General features: G+C 43.3%; 1 protein-coding gene across 1 annotated transcript in view; it reads right to left on the bottom strand.

Annotated features, from left to right (window-relative positions):
* The window catches only part of dnah7 (dynein, axonemal, heavy chain 7), a gene marked incomplete at its 5' end in the record, with an annotated part of 73,888 nt that overhangs the window by 19,032 nt on the left and 41,593 nt on the right, over positions 1-13,263 (bottom strand). Inside the window, 7 exons of the mRNA XM_071543963.1 lie at positions 3,219-3,413; positions 4,040-4,166; positions 6,324-6,659; positions 6,845-6,978; positions 9,270-9,460; positions 11,757-11,911; positions 12,876-13,039. Of these exons, the coding sequence (XP_071400064.1) occupies positions 3,219-3,413; positions 4,040-4,166; positions 6,324-6,659; positions 6,845-6,978; positions 9,270-9,460; positions 11,757-11,911; positions 12,876-13,039 (1,302 nt within the window). The remainder of the gene's footprint in view (positions 1-3,218; positions 3,414-4,039; positions 4,167-6,323; positions 6,660-6,844; positions 6,979-9,269; positions 9,461-11,756; positions 11,912-12,875; positions 13,040-13,263) is intronic.

The raw sequence follows: 13,263 nt of genomic DNA, 5'->3' as shown, positions 1-13,263 counted from the left end.
CTGCCTGCACAGAGTGCGGGGTAAATTCGAGTTAGTAGTCAGAGCGGGCCGGTTATTTTACGTGAGCCAGCTTTGAAGCCCGGCGTTGGGTGCATCGAGGTACATGCCGCGACACAAATCAAACTCACCTGTCGCTGCTTGCTATGTGTGTCTGTTTGGTAGAGGGCTCTGCCAATCTGTCATCGTGTAGTTTGAGTCGAACTAAAGGAATAGGCTACGTTATGGATGATTTGAATCGGTCGGTCCTAGTCTAGGTCAGAGAAGGCAAGGTAGGCTACAGCCAGAAAACACAATGTCAGGAAAAGACAAGACAGGATCTTCTTCTTCTTGGTTGATAGCTTCATGGTTAGATGCCTACAAGCTACAGCAGTTTTTTTTTAGCTCAGCATCTTCAATATAATATTGGATCACTGTAAACAAAATGTTACTATTTCTCTCCAGTCAGCTGGTTAGTCAGTTAGTTACTGAATCCTCCCATTCAGGTCTACTTATGTGGGCTGCTGAACATTAAATGCAAAAACGAATCCTCTTCACATGAAACATCTATATTATCTTCAACTTAAGACATTGTTTCCCTTAAACGTGAGAAAATGTTTAAAAATGTAATTTTTAATTTGTGCCTCTGTATATTTTACTATGCTGGTAGACTCCTCCAGCCATTCAGAATGGATTAGGCTTTTCATGGTGATCTTTGATGTGGCATTGAAAATATCAGCTCCCTAACAGAAGGACATCACAGGTTAAATAATTTACTTCTTAAATTGAGTTATGCTTAAAGTTAAGTTTCCATACGAAACAAACAAACCAAAGTAGCTCACTATTAGGTTGTAGTAATATAATGACATAGGTAGTGAAATATATAGAAATATAACTTTTGATTAAATATAACCCACTGGATTACGATTGGATTGGATCTTTTTTTTTTACAGTAAAGAGACAGATGAGGAGTGCGGAGCACATACTGTATATCATATATATTTAAAGTTTTATATATTAATTGATAACTGTGTCTGTTAATTTTTTGCAAAACCTGAAATGAACAAGAGAGAGGAGACAGCTCGAATCAGCTCGAATCAACTGAGCTCATACCCACAAAGTCTGCCAGAAACTTGGGTGTCATGATTGATGACCAGCTAACCTTCAAGGAGCATGTGACTTCTGTTGCTCGGTCATGCCGATTTGCTCTATACAATATCAGGAAAATCAGACCCTACCTGTCTGAGCATACAGCACAACTCCTGGTACAGGCTCTTGTAATATCACGCCTTGACTACTGCAACTCCTTACTGGCAGGGCTCCCGGCCTGCACTTTCAAACCTCTGCAGATGATCCAGAACGCGGCGGCGCGTCTGGTCTTCAACCAGCCCAAAAGAACACATGTCACTCCGCTATTCATATCCCTCCACTGGCTCCCAGCTGCTGCCCGCATCAAGTTCAAGTCCTCGCCTACAAAACAATAACCAAAACGGCTCCGACCTACCTGAACTCCCTCATTCAGGTCTACGCTCCCTCCCGCTCACTACGCTCTGCCATGGAGCGGCGCCTGGTGCTGCCACCTCAGCAAGGCCCTAAGTCTCTAGCCAGACTCTTCTCTTCTGTGGTTCCCCGGTGGTGGAACGAGTTGCCAAACTCCATTCGATCCGCAGAATCCCTCTCTATCCTTAAGAAAAGGCTAAAGACCCAGCTCTTTAGAGAATACCTCCTTTCATAAAAAAAATAAAAAATAAAAAAAAAATTGATGCACTCTATGCATTACCTCATAGCACTTCCTTGTAGCACTCCCTCGTAGCACCTATGTCCTGTTGGACCAGAACTTAGCTTGTTGCACTGTCTCGTAGCACCTTTGTCCTGTTGGACCAGAACTTAGCTCTATAGCACTTACTCTCGTTGTTCTCTCCTATCTAGAAACTTGCTTGTGTTGTATGCAAATCTCATGTGTAAGTCGCTTTGGATAAAAGCGTCTGCCAAATGTGAAATTGTAAATTGTACAGAGACAAATAAGTGTCAAGAGAAGAATTCAGGAGGCAGGCCTGAGGAGAGAGAGAGACAGACTACAATCTACTGTATCACTGATGGCCTGTGCAGACTGCTGCTCAAACTGTTTACTATGCTGCTTCATTTACACCCATGTATGTTCATGTCAAATTACACCAGATTGATGCATTTTGCTGTTGAAATTTTAAAAATTTTCTCCCGGGGGAGGATGCCCCCCTATTATGGTTCTGTGACTTCCTCTGAGCTGAGCCCCGGATGTTCTGAAATCCTAACAACGCCCCTGATCATTAGCATCAATAAACAGTAGTAGTAGTCATATTATTAGTATTATTATTGTCTGTTCTCATTGTCACTATCATAGTCAGAACATAGACCTATTTATGGATGGAGGTAGCATAGGTATAAAAAGCATATGAACCAATTAATATAAATGTGCAGACCAGAACAGTTCAAGCAAATATTGTATAGATTAGTGCGGAACATGGGAATGCGAAAAGTTGTCCAGGACAATATGTATGGCCAGCGCAGACACCCTGGTTCAGCACCCTTTGATGTGGCAGAGGATGGGCTGTTTGGAGAGGAAGCATTACACATTTGATGGCTGTTGGGACAAAAGAGCACCTAAGACAGGATGAGGCGGAGGCTGAAGGTTCTCTTCAGCTGCATCAGATCACCATAGATGGAGTGGAAGGTGTTGTCTAGGATGGATGTCAGTGAAGACCTCATCCTCCTCTCTGCTCCTCCTCTCTACTCCTGCCTGCCTACCCCACCTTTGTGCTGCCTCCCCAACACATCACCGCAAGAACAGTGCACCAAAACCACTTTTTTTTAAGCTGTAAGCCAATACATCTGTACTTACTATAGTGAGAGACACCAGTCATGTTCAAAATCCTCACATCAATGTGCATAATGACTAATCTTGTATTTTTTAGAGATTAACAGATTGTTTCTCCCTTCAGTGATTCTTTGGTATTTTGACGTAATGGCGTACTTTCTATACAAGATGATTTCATGCTTTCAGATGCTCTATTCTCTGATACCAAGGACCCAACCTCCTTATCCTTTTGAAAGAGAAGATGGGTAGACAACAACCAAAACAGAGTATTCCAGGCATTCCACTTTCCCTTGTCTTCACTAACACAGAAATAGATACATCACCCACAGACACACCCACCCATGTTGGAGCCCCACCCAGACCAGCCAGTCAGCCGGTGGACACTCACAGGACTGTCGTAGACCTTCTTCCACTCATCTTTGAGGCGGGCCATGTCACGACGCAGACCTTTGAAATGCTCCATCTCATCCAGGCGGCAGATCTCATCCCAGGACTTCTTGGGGAGCCAGGTGCAGGGATTGGAGTGGGGGTTGTCCAGACCCACACCGCCTGTCAGCAGGAAGCGCCACTCCCCCTCGTCCACCTGGCCGGGGAGCAAAGGGCAAAGGTCAAACAATTCAAAATGTGGGTCTTTTGGATTGTTGAGAAAATTTGATGATTGAAGAGTTTAAATTTTAAAAATCATTTTTGGATGCATTTGATGGATGGGTAGTGTGCAAGTTAAAGATATAAGATGTAAAGAAAATAAGATGTAAAGCACTGATATAGAGGACACGTTCTGGAAAACTTTTCCATTGGTGGCACTAGCGCTACCAACTTTGTCAGTATGATTTGGTCACACTATTTTTTAAATTTAGATATAAATCTTTTCTGCTGTCATCTTAGCGACAGCACCTGCTCCCTGCCTTCCTCCTCAGCATCATCAGCACCACTCTTCTCTATCCCCTCCCTTCTCCTCATCTTTATTTTTAAAGTACTCACTTATAGACCGCTTCATCTTTTCATTGACTAGGCATTTGTTACTGAACTATCTTAAGTTCGCATGAAAGAGATGCGTTGAGGTACGTTTGAGATACGTTGTCAAGGTTAATGGTACGGCATGACTACCTACAGTAGAAAGATAAGCCAATATGGGACCAATGTGGTTGCAATTTAGAGCCGTGTTTGCATGTTGTGACTGTGTGTTTGTGTGTTGATGTGTGTTCCTACCAGCTTGTTGTGCATGAGCAGATTGACATTGAGGCAGAAGGAAAAGAGCAGCTTATCCTTCTCAAACAGTGAGCGGCACACATTGACATAGAGCGAGTAGGTGAAGTGGTCTCTCAGGATCTGCAGTCTGAGGAAAATACACATCCAAGCATGCCCACACACAAATACACATGCACCCACACACGCATACACATATACACACACACGTGCACAGATACACGCACATGATTAATGTCTCTGCTTGGAGCTTGACCTTTCTTAAATAACCACTAGCCACTAATGTAATTAACATGAAAAAATAAATAAATAACTTCATCTATGGATAAGATTTAACTTTTAAAATGTGGCCCATTTTCTAAACTTCCATGAGTTTGGCAGAAATCCTGTGATCCATGGGAACCCAGGCTCAAACACACACATAAGCACACAAGCGTGTACACACACACACACACACGAAAACACACACGCACGCACACACACACACAAAACACAGATGTACACACAGCCACACAAACATACACATATTCACAGAGGCACACACACACACACACACACACACACATATACACACACATCACAGCATAATGATTAATGTCTCTGCTTGGAGCTTGACCTTTCTTAAATAATTAAATAAATAAAATGTTAGTGTGAGGAAGTCAATTCAAACTTGAGACAGTAACATCTAATTCATGTTTATATCTTTAGTCAGAACACTTTCAGTAGATTTTATGCCTCCAGTGATACACAGAATTTGATTTGATTTATGACTTTGACCACTTAAAAACACATTAAACAAAAGTCAAATCATCGAGGATTCACAATAAAGACAGAGACTTATTTCCTTGTGGTAAAGCAGGATTGATATAATACATTTAAGGGTAAGTGAGTGAGTGAGCGTAAATCACTGAGTGAGAGGAAGCCCATGTAAATTACTGAAAGAAGCACGTGTCATAGGGAACTTCCCCTAAATGACAGTGATGACAACTTCTGCCTTATTGATTGGTGTATGATCATCACACATAGCTCTTATTGTTATTTAATGAAGAGTTGGCATCATAGACATTATTATGAAACTGCATTTTGAATAGGCAACTAGCACACAAATACACAATAATATATACAGACAAGCTACACATGTATGCAGACAAGCATGCACCTACATGGTTATTCATGCAATTATCCATTCAGCCAATCATGTGGCAGCAGTGCAATGCATAAGATCATGCAGATACAGGTCAGCAGCTTTCGTTAATGTTTACATCAAACATCAGAATGGGGAACAAATGTGATCTCATTGACTTTGACCGTGGCATGGCTGTTGGTGCCAGACGGGCTGCTTTGAGTATTTCTGAAACTGCTGATCTCCTGGGATTTTCACAGACAACAGTCTCTAGAGTCTAGAGGTTACACAGAATGGTGCGAAAAACAAAAAACATCCAGTGAGCGGCGGTTCTGCGGACGGAAACGCCTTGTTGATGAGAGAGGTCAGAGGAGAATGACCAGACTGGTTGGAGCTGACAGAAAGGCTTCAGTAACTCAGATAACCTCTTTACAAATGTAATGAGCAGAAAAGCATCTCAGAATGCAACACGTTGAACCTGGAGGTGGATGCCACTTTGGTAGCCGTTGACATTGAGCTGAAAGCTGATACCTACCCAGTATTAGTATGCTGTTCCTAATAAAAGTGCTCGGTGAGTGTATATATGTTTGTAATAGCAAGATTGAACTATTAATGAAATTTTGTGTTTATAGGTGCAGTTTGGGCATGCCCAAGTATTTTGGCTGACCCACATTAACCGATCAGCTGGTTGGCAGGCTGATTTGGCAGGTGCAGGATGCTAATTAGTGCAGAGCAAAAGTTACACACATACACACCATAGAAATTAGAAAGGGACTTGCTAATTTAATATAAAATAACATTTTGCTCTAAAAATGAACAGTGAGGGGGAACATTTGTGAACCGTTGTTTTGTTTTGAGAGTTTTAATAATTCTGATAGTTCTAATTGACACAGTAGGCCAATTCCCATTAAGAGAAACATACAAAGCAACATTCCCTGGAGTGAAAATCTACCCAAAAACAGAAGTCCTGTATTTATTCACATTTAACATAACACTCACAAAATCTATTACTAATGGATTCCAAAATTCTTTCACTAGTTTACTAGCCAAACATGACTTTTAGAGTGGAAAAGAACCCCCAGACAACCTGCCTGTGGCTGGTAGAGCAGAAAAACGTAACTAGTACTTGGCTGATAGCTGGTGTTAATTTCCCTGCCTGCTTACCTCTGCTCCAGGACATCGCTCTTGTCAGAGTTGTCGATGGAGCTGATGAAGAGGTTGATAAACCAGGTGAGGGAGTACTGGTACATGGGCTCAATGTTAGCCAGGTCGGCAATGGAGAAGAACAGGATGGCTGAGTGCACGGCGATGGGTGTGTAGCCCATGCGGGTCTCATCAATCTTCACCTCTGTTACCTCTGCGACGGCCTGCTTCTCAGAGATCTCATTGGCGAGTACCTTGGAGGAGGAGAGGATCTTGACGGCCGTCTCATCCTCCAGGATGTTGCCCTCAGAGGAGGACAGCACCTCCAGGATCTTGTCCTCGATCTCCTTCAACTGTCTGCCGAAAACACAGGGAGGATTTAACATGTCTACAGTTTCCATGCTGAGGAAAGACAGTTTCATCCATTCCTCTTTAAAGAGCAAATCAACACAATCACATAAGGCAGAAAACTGTTGTTTCACTGCTCTCTCTGAGTCCCTATTATAGTGTTGATTTTCTCTTTAATTAGTGGTGTGTCTTACCTTTTGTTCTCTGCTCCCTGCAGGATGAGAGCCTGTTTCTCCTCCTCCAGGTCAGGCCTCTCCCTCGCCACCACAATGCCCAGCAGCTGGTCCTGCATGCCCTCTGGGGTGATCATGAAGTTCAACAGGGTCACCTACAACACAGGGGAAGGGACAGGACACACACACACACACACACAAATAGTAATTAATATTATCAATAATAATGTCATTCCATTGCGTGCATGTGTGTGAGTTTGTGTGTCCTGCCCCACTCCCCGAGTATGCTAGCTCTCAGAAATTAAAGTGTGGCACTTTATTGTACAGTGTTGATAATCTTGGCTTCCATGCTGCACTCCCCACTACCTTCCTCTCCAATCAATGGCAATAACTACTCTGGCCTTGGCAAGGTACAGGTAGGATGCATTTACTCTTTTCCTCTCTGTGAAAAGTGCTGCAACTGGGAGTGAAGGAGTGTGTCTTTACCACAGCCTTAGTCATCATGCTCTGCACTTTCCCAGAGGTTAAAAGCCTATATCTGGTATCTACTCTCTGCCCTAATAAACGAGTGCACTTCTCCAGGGCCTAATTCCATTTCTATTGATGCAGCGGGCCCACTCAGCTGGTGGTAAAGACTCGGAGCCCATATAAATCTCCCATTTGGCGTTTTCACACATACACCCTCCTTCCTTGCTTCTCTTCTTCCTTTGAGCTCCTTAGGCCTGGCTTACTAGGGGCTTGCCCTCTTGTATTGAAAGTATTGTATTTCAAATGGAACTCAATGGGCATAATGGGAGCCTCATGGAAGTGTACTGTAGGCAAAAAAAGGCTTGGGTGAAAAAAATGGATTGAGCCAGTTGTGAAAAATGAGTTGAATCTATCTAATAGCTGCCCATAAAGAGCAGGGCTCCCCAAATAGATGCTTGAAATGCGATCCTCAGTAATGCCTTCCAACCCCTCGCCTCTCTGTAATGCAATTTCCTTTAATGCGCCTTTTCTTGGAATAGCTTTTTATTCTGAGACTGTGCTCCATTGAGGAGCTGGTATCGGTGGACTACGGGCCACTGTGTTTAAATGGAACATTATTGAGTAATGCGTTGCTGGGGTAAAAATGTGCTGTCATCTGAGTGGTATGACCCTTTGGAGCGAGAGCCAACAAGCAAAAATAGGGCTCAGAAAAAAATCATCTCCTACTTTGGGTATAAAGGGTTGCAATAATTCTTCAGGGCAAGGGCCATTTTGCTATTTAGTTCAAACTTTAAATAAAAAAAATTAAAAAAAACACATCCCAAATGGAGTGCATCACATTTTGATTGATCAGGCCTATTACAGTAATAACCTCTCCCTCTCTAAAATAGCCTATAATAGCCTGAACTATGAGCTGCACTGTTGAAAGAGAAAATACAGTGCCCCACATGATATTCACACTTCAATAACACTGCAATGTCTCACAGCAGCTCAGTTCTATCATTCAGATCTAATAACAATCATTACGGAATAGCACACCGAAACTAGGTTAACTATTAGGTCTGATGAAAATAATATTTTAAAGGCAGAGGAGTGCAGATAGCTGTGTTGGTTCCCCTTGGAGCCAGCATTCTATCATTCTCTTCTGTGTTGGCAATAGCACTGGTGGGAGATACATCTATCCTTGGCTGCAGTGGGATTGAACGGTACCAGCTCCATCTGCGTGCTGGGGGAGGGTGGAGGAGGCATGAAGGAGTGCGGGAGGCTCATTAGAACAGCTCTGGCACCTGCTGCAAACAGCCACGGCGAGTGGCTACTGACAGGAAATGTTCCCACTGCACGGTCAAGCTCAGCCAAGAACGGGCAGAGAGAGAGAGAGAAAGAACCCAGGTGAAGTCAAATGCTCATATTGTGTGTGTGTGTGTGCGTGTGAGTGCACGTGTCTGTCTGTCTTTGACTATGAATGTTTGTGTGTGAGCGGCGTGGAGGTGGAGGATGGGGGTTGTAGTGGTGGTGGTGGTGATGGGACTTTATTACATCCTTTGCATGCAGATATGTATTGTGTTCACCAGAAAAATTCAGTGGTACTGTAGGAAAATTTATGGGTTGAGCTAGAAGGGCTTCGGTGTTGACGTGGATGCAGGATGTTAAAGTACTGATAGCCTTATTGTCATACCCCTCATGTTAAACTGTTGCAAGGTGAGAAATGAAGAATTGCGAGAGGGCCAGTAAGGAACACAGTATTGAAACCGCTGCAAACCTCTATTGCTGTGATTTAAATGATTACTGACTTTGCCAAATACAGTACTGACAATAATGTCTTCAAATGCATTCAATATGGCAACATTTTCAAATGTAAACATTTAAACATTTAAATAGAGCAAAAATTGGTGTGTGTTTTTACAATTTAAAACACAAGTTAAATTGTTTATTGGGATATTGAAGGATATAGCGGTTTCTGGGGTAGTTTCCCACTTACCTTGACAGAGGTCTCAGGCAGGTAGTGGGGGTTGCGTAGCTTGGTAGTGATGTAGAAACGGAAGTCGGGGGCATATTCAATGGTGGAGTCGCCCAGGCGGATGCAAATGGCACCACCCTGTTTAAAGGTCTGTTTCAGCAGCAGAGGCTCCAGGATAGGGTCCAGCTCCTCACCGATGTTCTCCAGGAGCACTGCAAGACAACGTTCAACGTTCAAAGTTTGTCAATGTTTTCTAGCCATGGATGGTTGACTGAGCACCCCTTCTCTTTTTCAGGAGAGCCCTACTTTATATTCACACATTTACATACAATCTCAGCTGGGAGCTGCCCAACTCAACTACAGTGAGTGGCGTAGGAGTAGGACTAGCAGAACCTCCCCAATACTGAAATCCCATACCAACAATCATGTCAGAAAATCTTTTTCACACAAGGACTGATGTTCAAGCTCTCTAATGAAGAAAAATAGATTATATCTCAATCATTTTTGACTAACTCTAACCCATAATGTTCAGGTAATGGATCAGATCGAAACTTGTGTCAGAGGTATTGATGCATCCTTTGTTCTAAAGTATGATACACCTATCGCAGCTATATATCGTGTAGTACATTACTTTAGATCCCCCTGAAATACACTGATAGGATGAGACAGATAAGAGCTGACCCCTCACCCTCTTTCAGCTACCTGTGATTAGCACTTCAACAATGAAGTCTAAGTGCATTCCAGGAAACTCCATGTACACAAGCCCGTGGAACGAGACAATCAGCAGCAATCAGTGAAGTGAGTCAGAGAGTTACCAGTACCAGTTATGAATCCTTTATTCCCATGACATCATCATTAGAGGCCCTCTGAGGTGTTCACCGTGATGAGGTGAAAAGGGTTGTGAATCGTTGGATATGATTTCACATTAAGTATGATAATGATTTTCTGGTGTTAAGTAAGTTAGCCCATCTATAATTGACATTATGCCTGGAGGTGGTAACCAGAATGCATAAGCAATAACAGCTGATGAACCTTCTCTCACCACAAGCTGGAGACAGTTGATTTAATTGAACCAACTATCTCCAAATTACTTTGGAGCTTTATTATGTCAGGTCTGGTATATCACTGGTATAGATCTGGCTGTACTCTGTTATATAGGGGGGGGGGATGAGTTGAGACAAGAGAAAGGATACTAGCACAGATACAGGATTATAGGCTGCAATAAAACAGCTAGCAGACTGCAACATTGTGAAAGGAGAGAGCAGGCTATGAAGGGAGGCACTGTGCCCTCTGGGGACTATTTTACACCCTGCAAGGACAGTGCTACTCTCTGGACTGTTAGCCTTGCAGTTTGTCAGTAAGCAAAGACGTGATGGCTGGCTGACTTGGGCTATTGTTTAGATTTCTTTTTAATGGCAATGTAGCTGTCTCTCTCTTTCCAACTCTGTTCTTCTCTTGCTGTCCCCTCTTTCACTCCCTCAAAGTCCTACGCCAGGATGAAAGAGCATTTTGTCAAGGCTGCTTGTTATGTTGTGTGCTTCTCTAAAGAGCTAGAGAGGTATTTTCTGAAACACAAACTGTTATCACCTGGGTCAAAAGGTCAAGTCCACACAGTAGCATTGGGAATTGAGGCAATGTTGTTCTACTTCAGGGCTAAAACTCAAGGTCTAGAGGGAGGTCTTTATATAAAACTAGACAAACAAACTACCACTAAACAAAACCAGTAGAAAAGACAGCGGCCACATCTGCCCACACAGAAATATCACATGCCAATTTGATCAGGCAGGCAAAATATAAGTGCAGAAAACACACTTGATTTCTCCTAGGCTTTTGTGTGATTTACAGCATTTCTATATAATGAGTGGAGCAGTAGACCTTAATAGAGGCTTACTGGAACTTCTCAACTCAGAAATACTGCTTATATGTTTTGACTGTATTTCTTCCGCTGCAGAACAGAGAACAAAGGAGAATAGCATTCTGTGCACAGCACTGATCCGTTCCTGTGGTGAAGAGAGACTCCTTCAGGCAGTAAGGGGAGCTGCACCTACCTGAGCTGTCCACAGAGCTTTATAGATGGATGAATATGTGTGTGTGTGTGTGTGTGTGTGTGTGTGTGCGCACGTGTGCGTGCGTGGGTGGGTGGGTGGGGAGAGGAGAGAGAGAGAGAGAGAGAGAGAGATGCACACATATGTATGCACACATGCATGTGTGCATCTCTCTCCCAGGCACACATACTTAATGCACCAAACCATGTTTCCCACAGACTTTGTCAATCAATAAAAAGAGGGATTTGCAGAAAGAGAGTCACACATAAAAGGGCACACTCAGATACACACACACACTTGATCAACTTCATTCATTCCCTAACCCTAACATGCCCGATCAACACCCTTGGTCTAATTGCCTGAACCCTAATTCTAACCCCAAAACCAGTACTCCCCACACACACGTACACACACACATACAACAGATGCAAACACTGATAGACAAACACATGTGCAGCTTTACCTGGCGTGCCGAACTGGATGCAGTTCTCCAGCGTACGTACAAAGTCGGCATCACTCAGCTTGATGATATGCAGGCTGTTGGCCTTCTCCATGTTTTTCACCCACTTGTTGGCCTGGCCCTGGGGATCAATCATCAGGGGCCACCGCCTGGCGTTACTGCACACACACATACACATACACACACACACACACACACACACACACACACACACCAGTCAGTACGTTCAAACAATCTCTAAATTCCATGGCTTTTCCATGACTTTGCATTACTACCTGAAACCATTTCATGGCGTTTTGTTTTGTTTTCAGCAAAATTTGCAGCTGTGAAAAATAATTACTAACCACTAACGTAATTAACACTGCAAATAACTTAATCTATGGTGGAAGTGGCCCATTTTCAAAATTTGTACTTGAATTAATGAAATTCCATGATGATGCAGGATTTCCATAATCTATGGGAAACCAGGCACAAACACAGACACACACCCAAATGCGTAGACACACACTCTTATTCTCTCTCTCTCGCACACACACACACACACACACACACACACACACACACACACACACACAGACAGTAGCATGTGATCAGCTGAAGCGAAGCTGCCTAGTCAGTCAGAGAGAGAGAGCTCTTGTAGCTGTTACTGTGAGACATCAGTACAGAAGGGTGGTGTTGGAGGAGGAGGATTGAGATGTACAGCACGGCTTGAGGCTGAACATTCACTCTGAGTAAAGTTCGACAGCTCACAGTGGCGCGGCGCACCGGGGGCCATAGTCTTGTGATTAAAAAGCATCATTCTCTGAGATGCACCGATGAAACAAATAGGCGTCCCGTAATGTTGCTCTTTCTTCCTTCAGGTTCAATAAGATCACTTCACACTGACCCCTAGCACAGGCTCTGTTCTTTTTATTAGGGCAGTCTCAACACTTCCCTCTTTATTTCATGTCATTATAGTCAAATAATGATCCCCCCCCCCATTTCCTCAGCACCGACCTGCTGTTCTGGCATTGGAAATGTAACGTCAATGTAAAGTTGGTGTATTCAACACTGATGAAATGATGACGCCTTTTTCTGTAAGGGAGCGTGTCATGTCGATGTAAAGTTTATGTCTTTACTTACGAGATGATGATACCGTTGTCTATGGAGAAGCTGTCTGAAGGAAGGCCAGCGATGGTCCATGTACGGATCTTTACCGGCTCACCGAGAGAGTTCATCAGAGACATGTTGCGGGAGCAGGGGATCTCTCTGCTCTTACAAAGCTCCATCCACTCCTCTGTCTGACACTGGAGAGGAACATGCACACACGCGCGCACACACACACACACAACACATACACACTTTACAAATACGCTACTAGAGCATACGCAAGTGCACAAACAATCTACCTGTACACAAAAATGTTATGCGAGCATATGTGCACACAACCCACACATGCACACACACAGATTACATACGCTTACTTAGGCAATCATAATACTAGCACATACACACAGAAAAATAAAGGTGT

The sequence above is a fragment of the Centroberyx affinis genome, unplaced genomic scaffold (genome assembly GCF_046629955.1).
Source record: "Centroberyx affinis isolate AG114_WGS23_722 - 3 ecotype Tasmania unplaced genomic scaffold, CSIRO-AGI_Caff_v1 ptg004426l_1, whole genome shotgun sequence".
Classification (NCBI taxonomy): Eukaryota; Metazoa; Chordata; class Actinopteri; order Beryciformes; family Berycidae; genus Centroberyx; species Centroberyx affinis.
The sequence above is the reverse complement of the archived record's forward strand: the minus strand, read 5'-3'. Positions and strand labels throughout refer to the sequence as shown.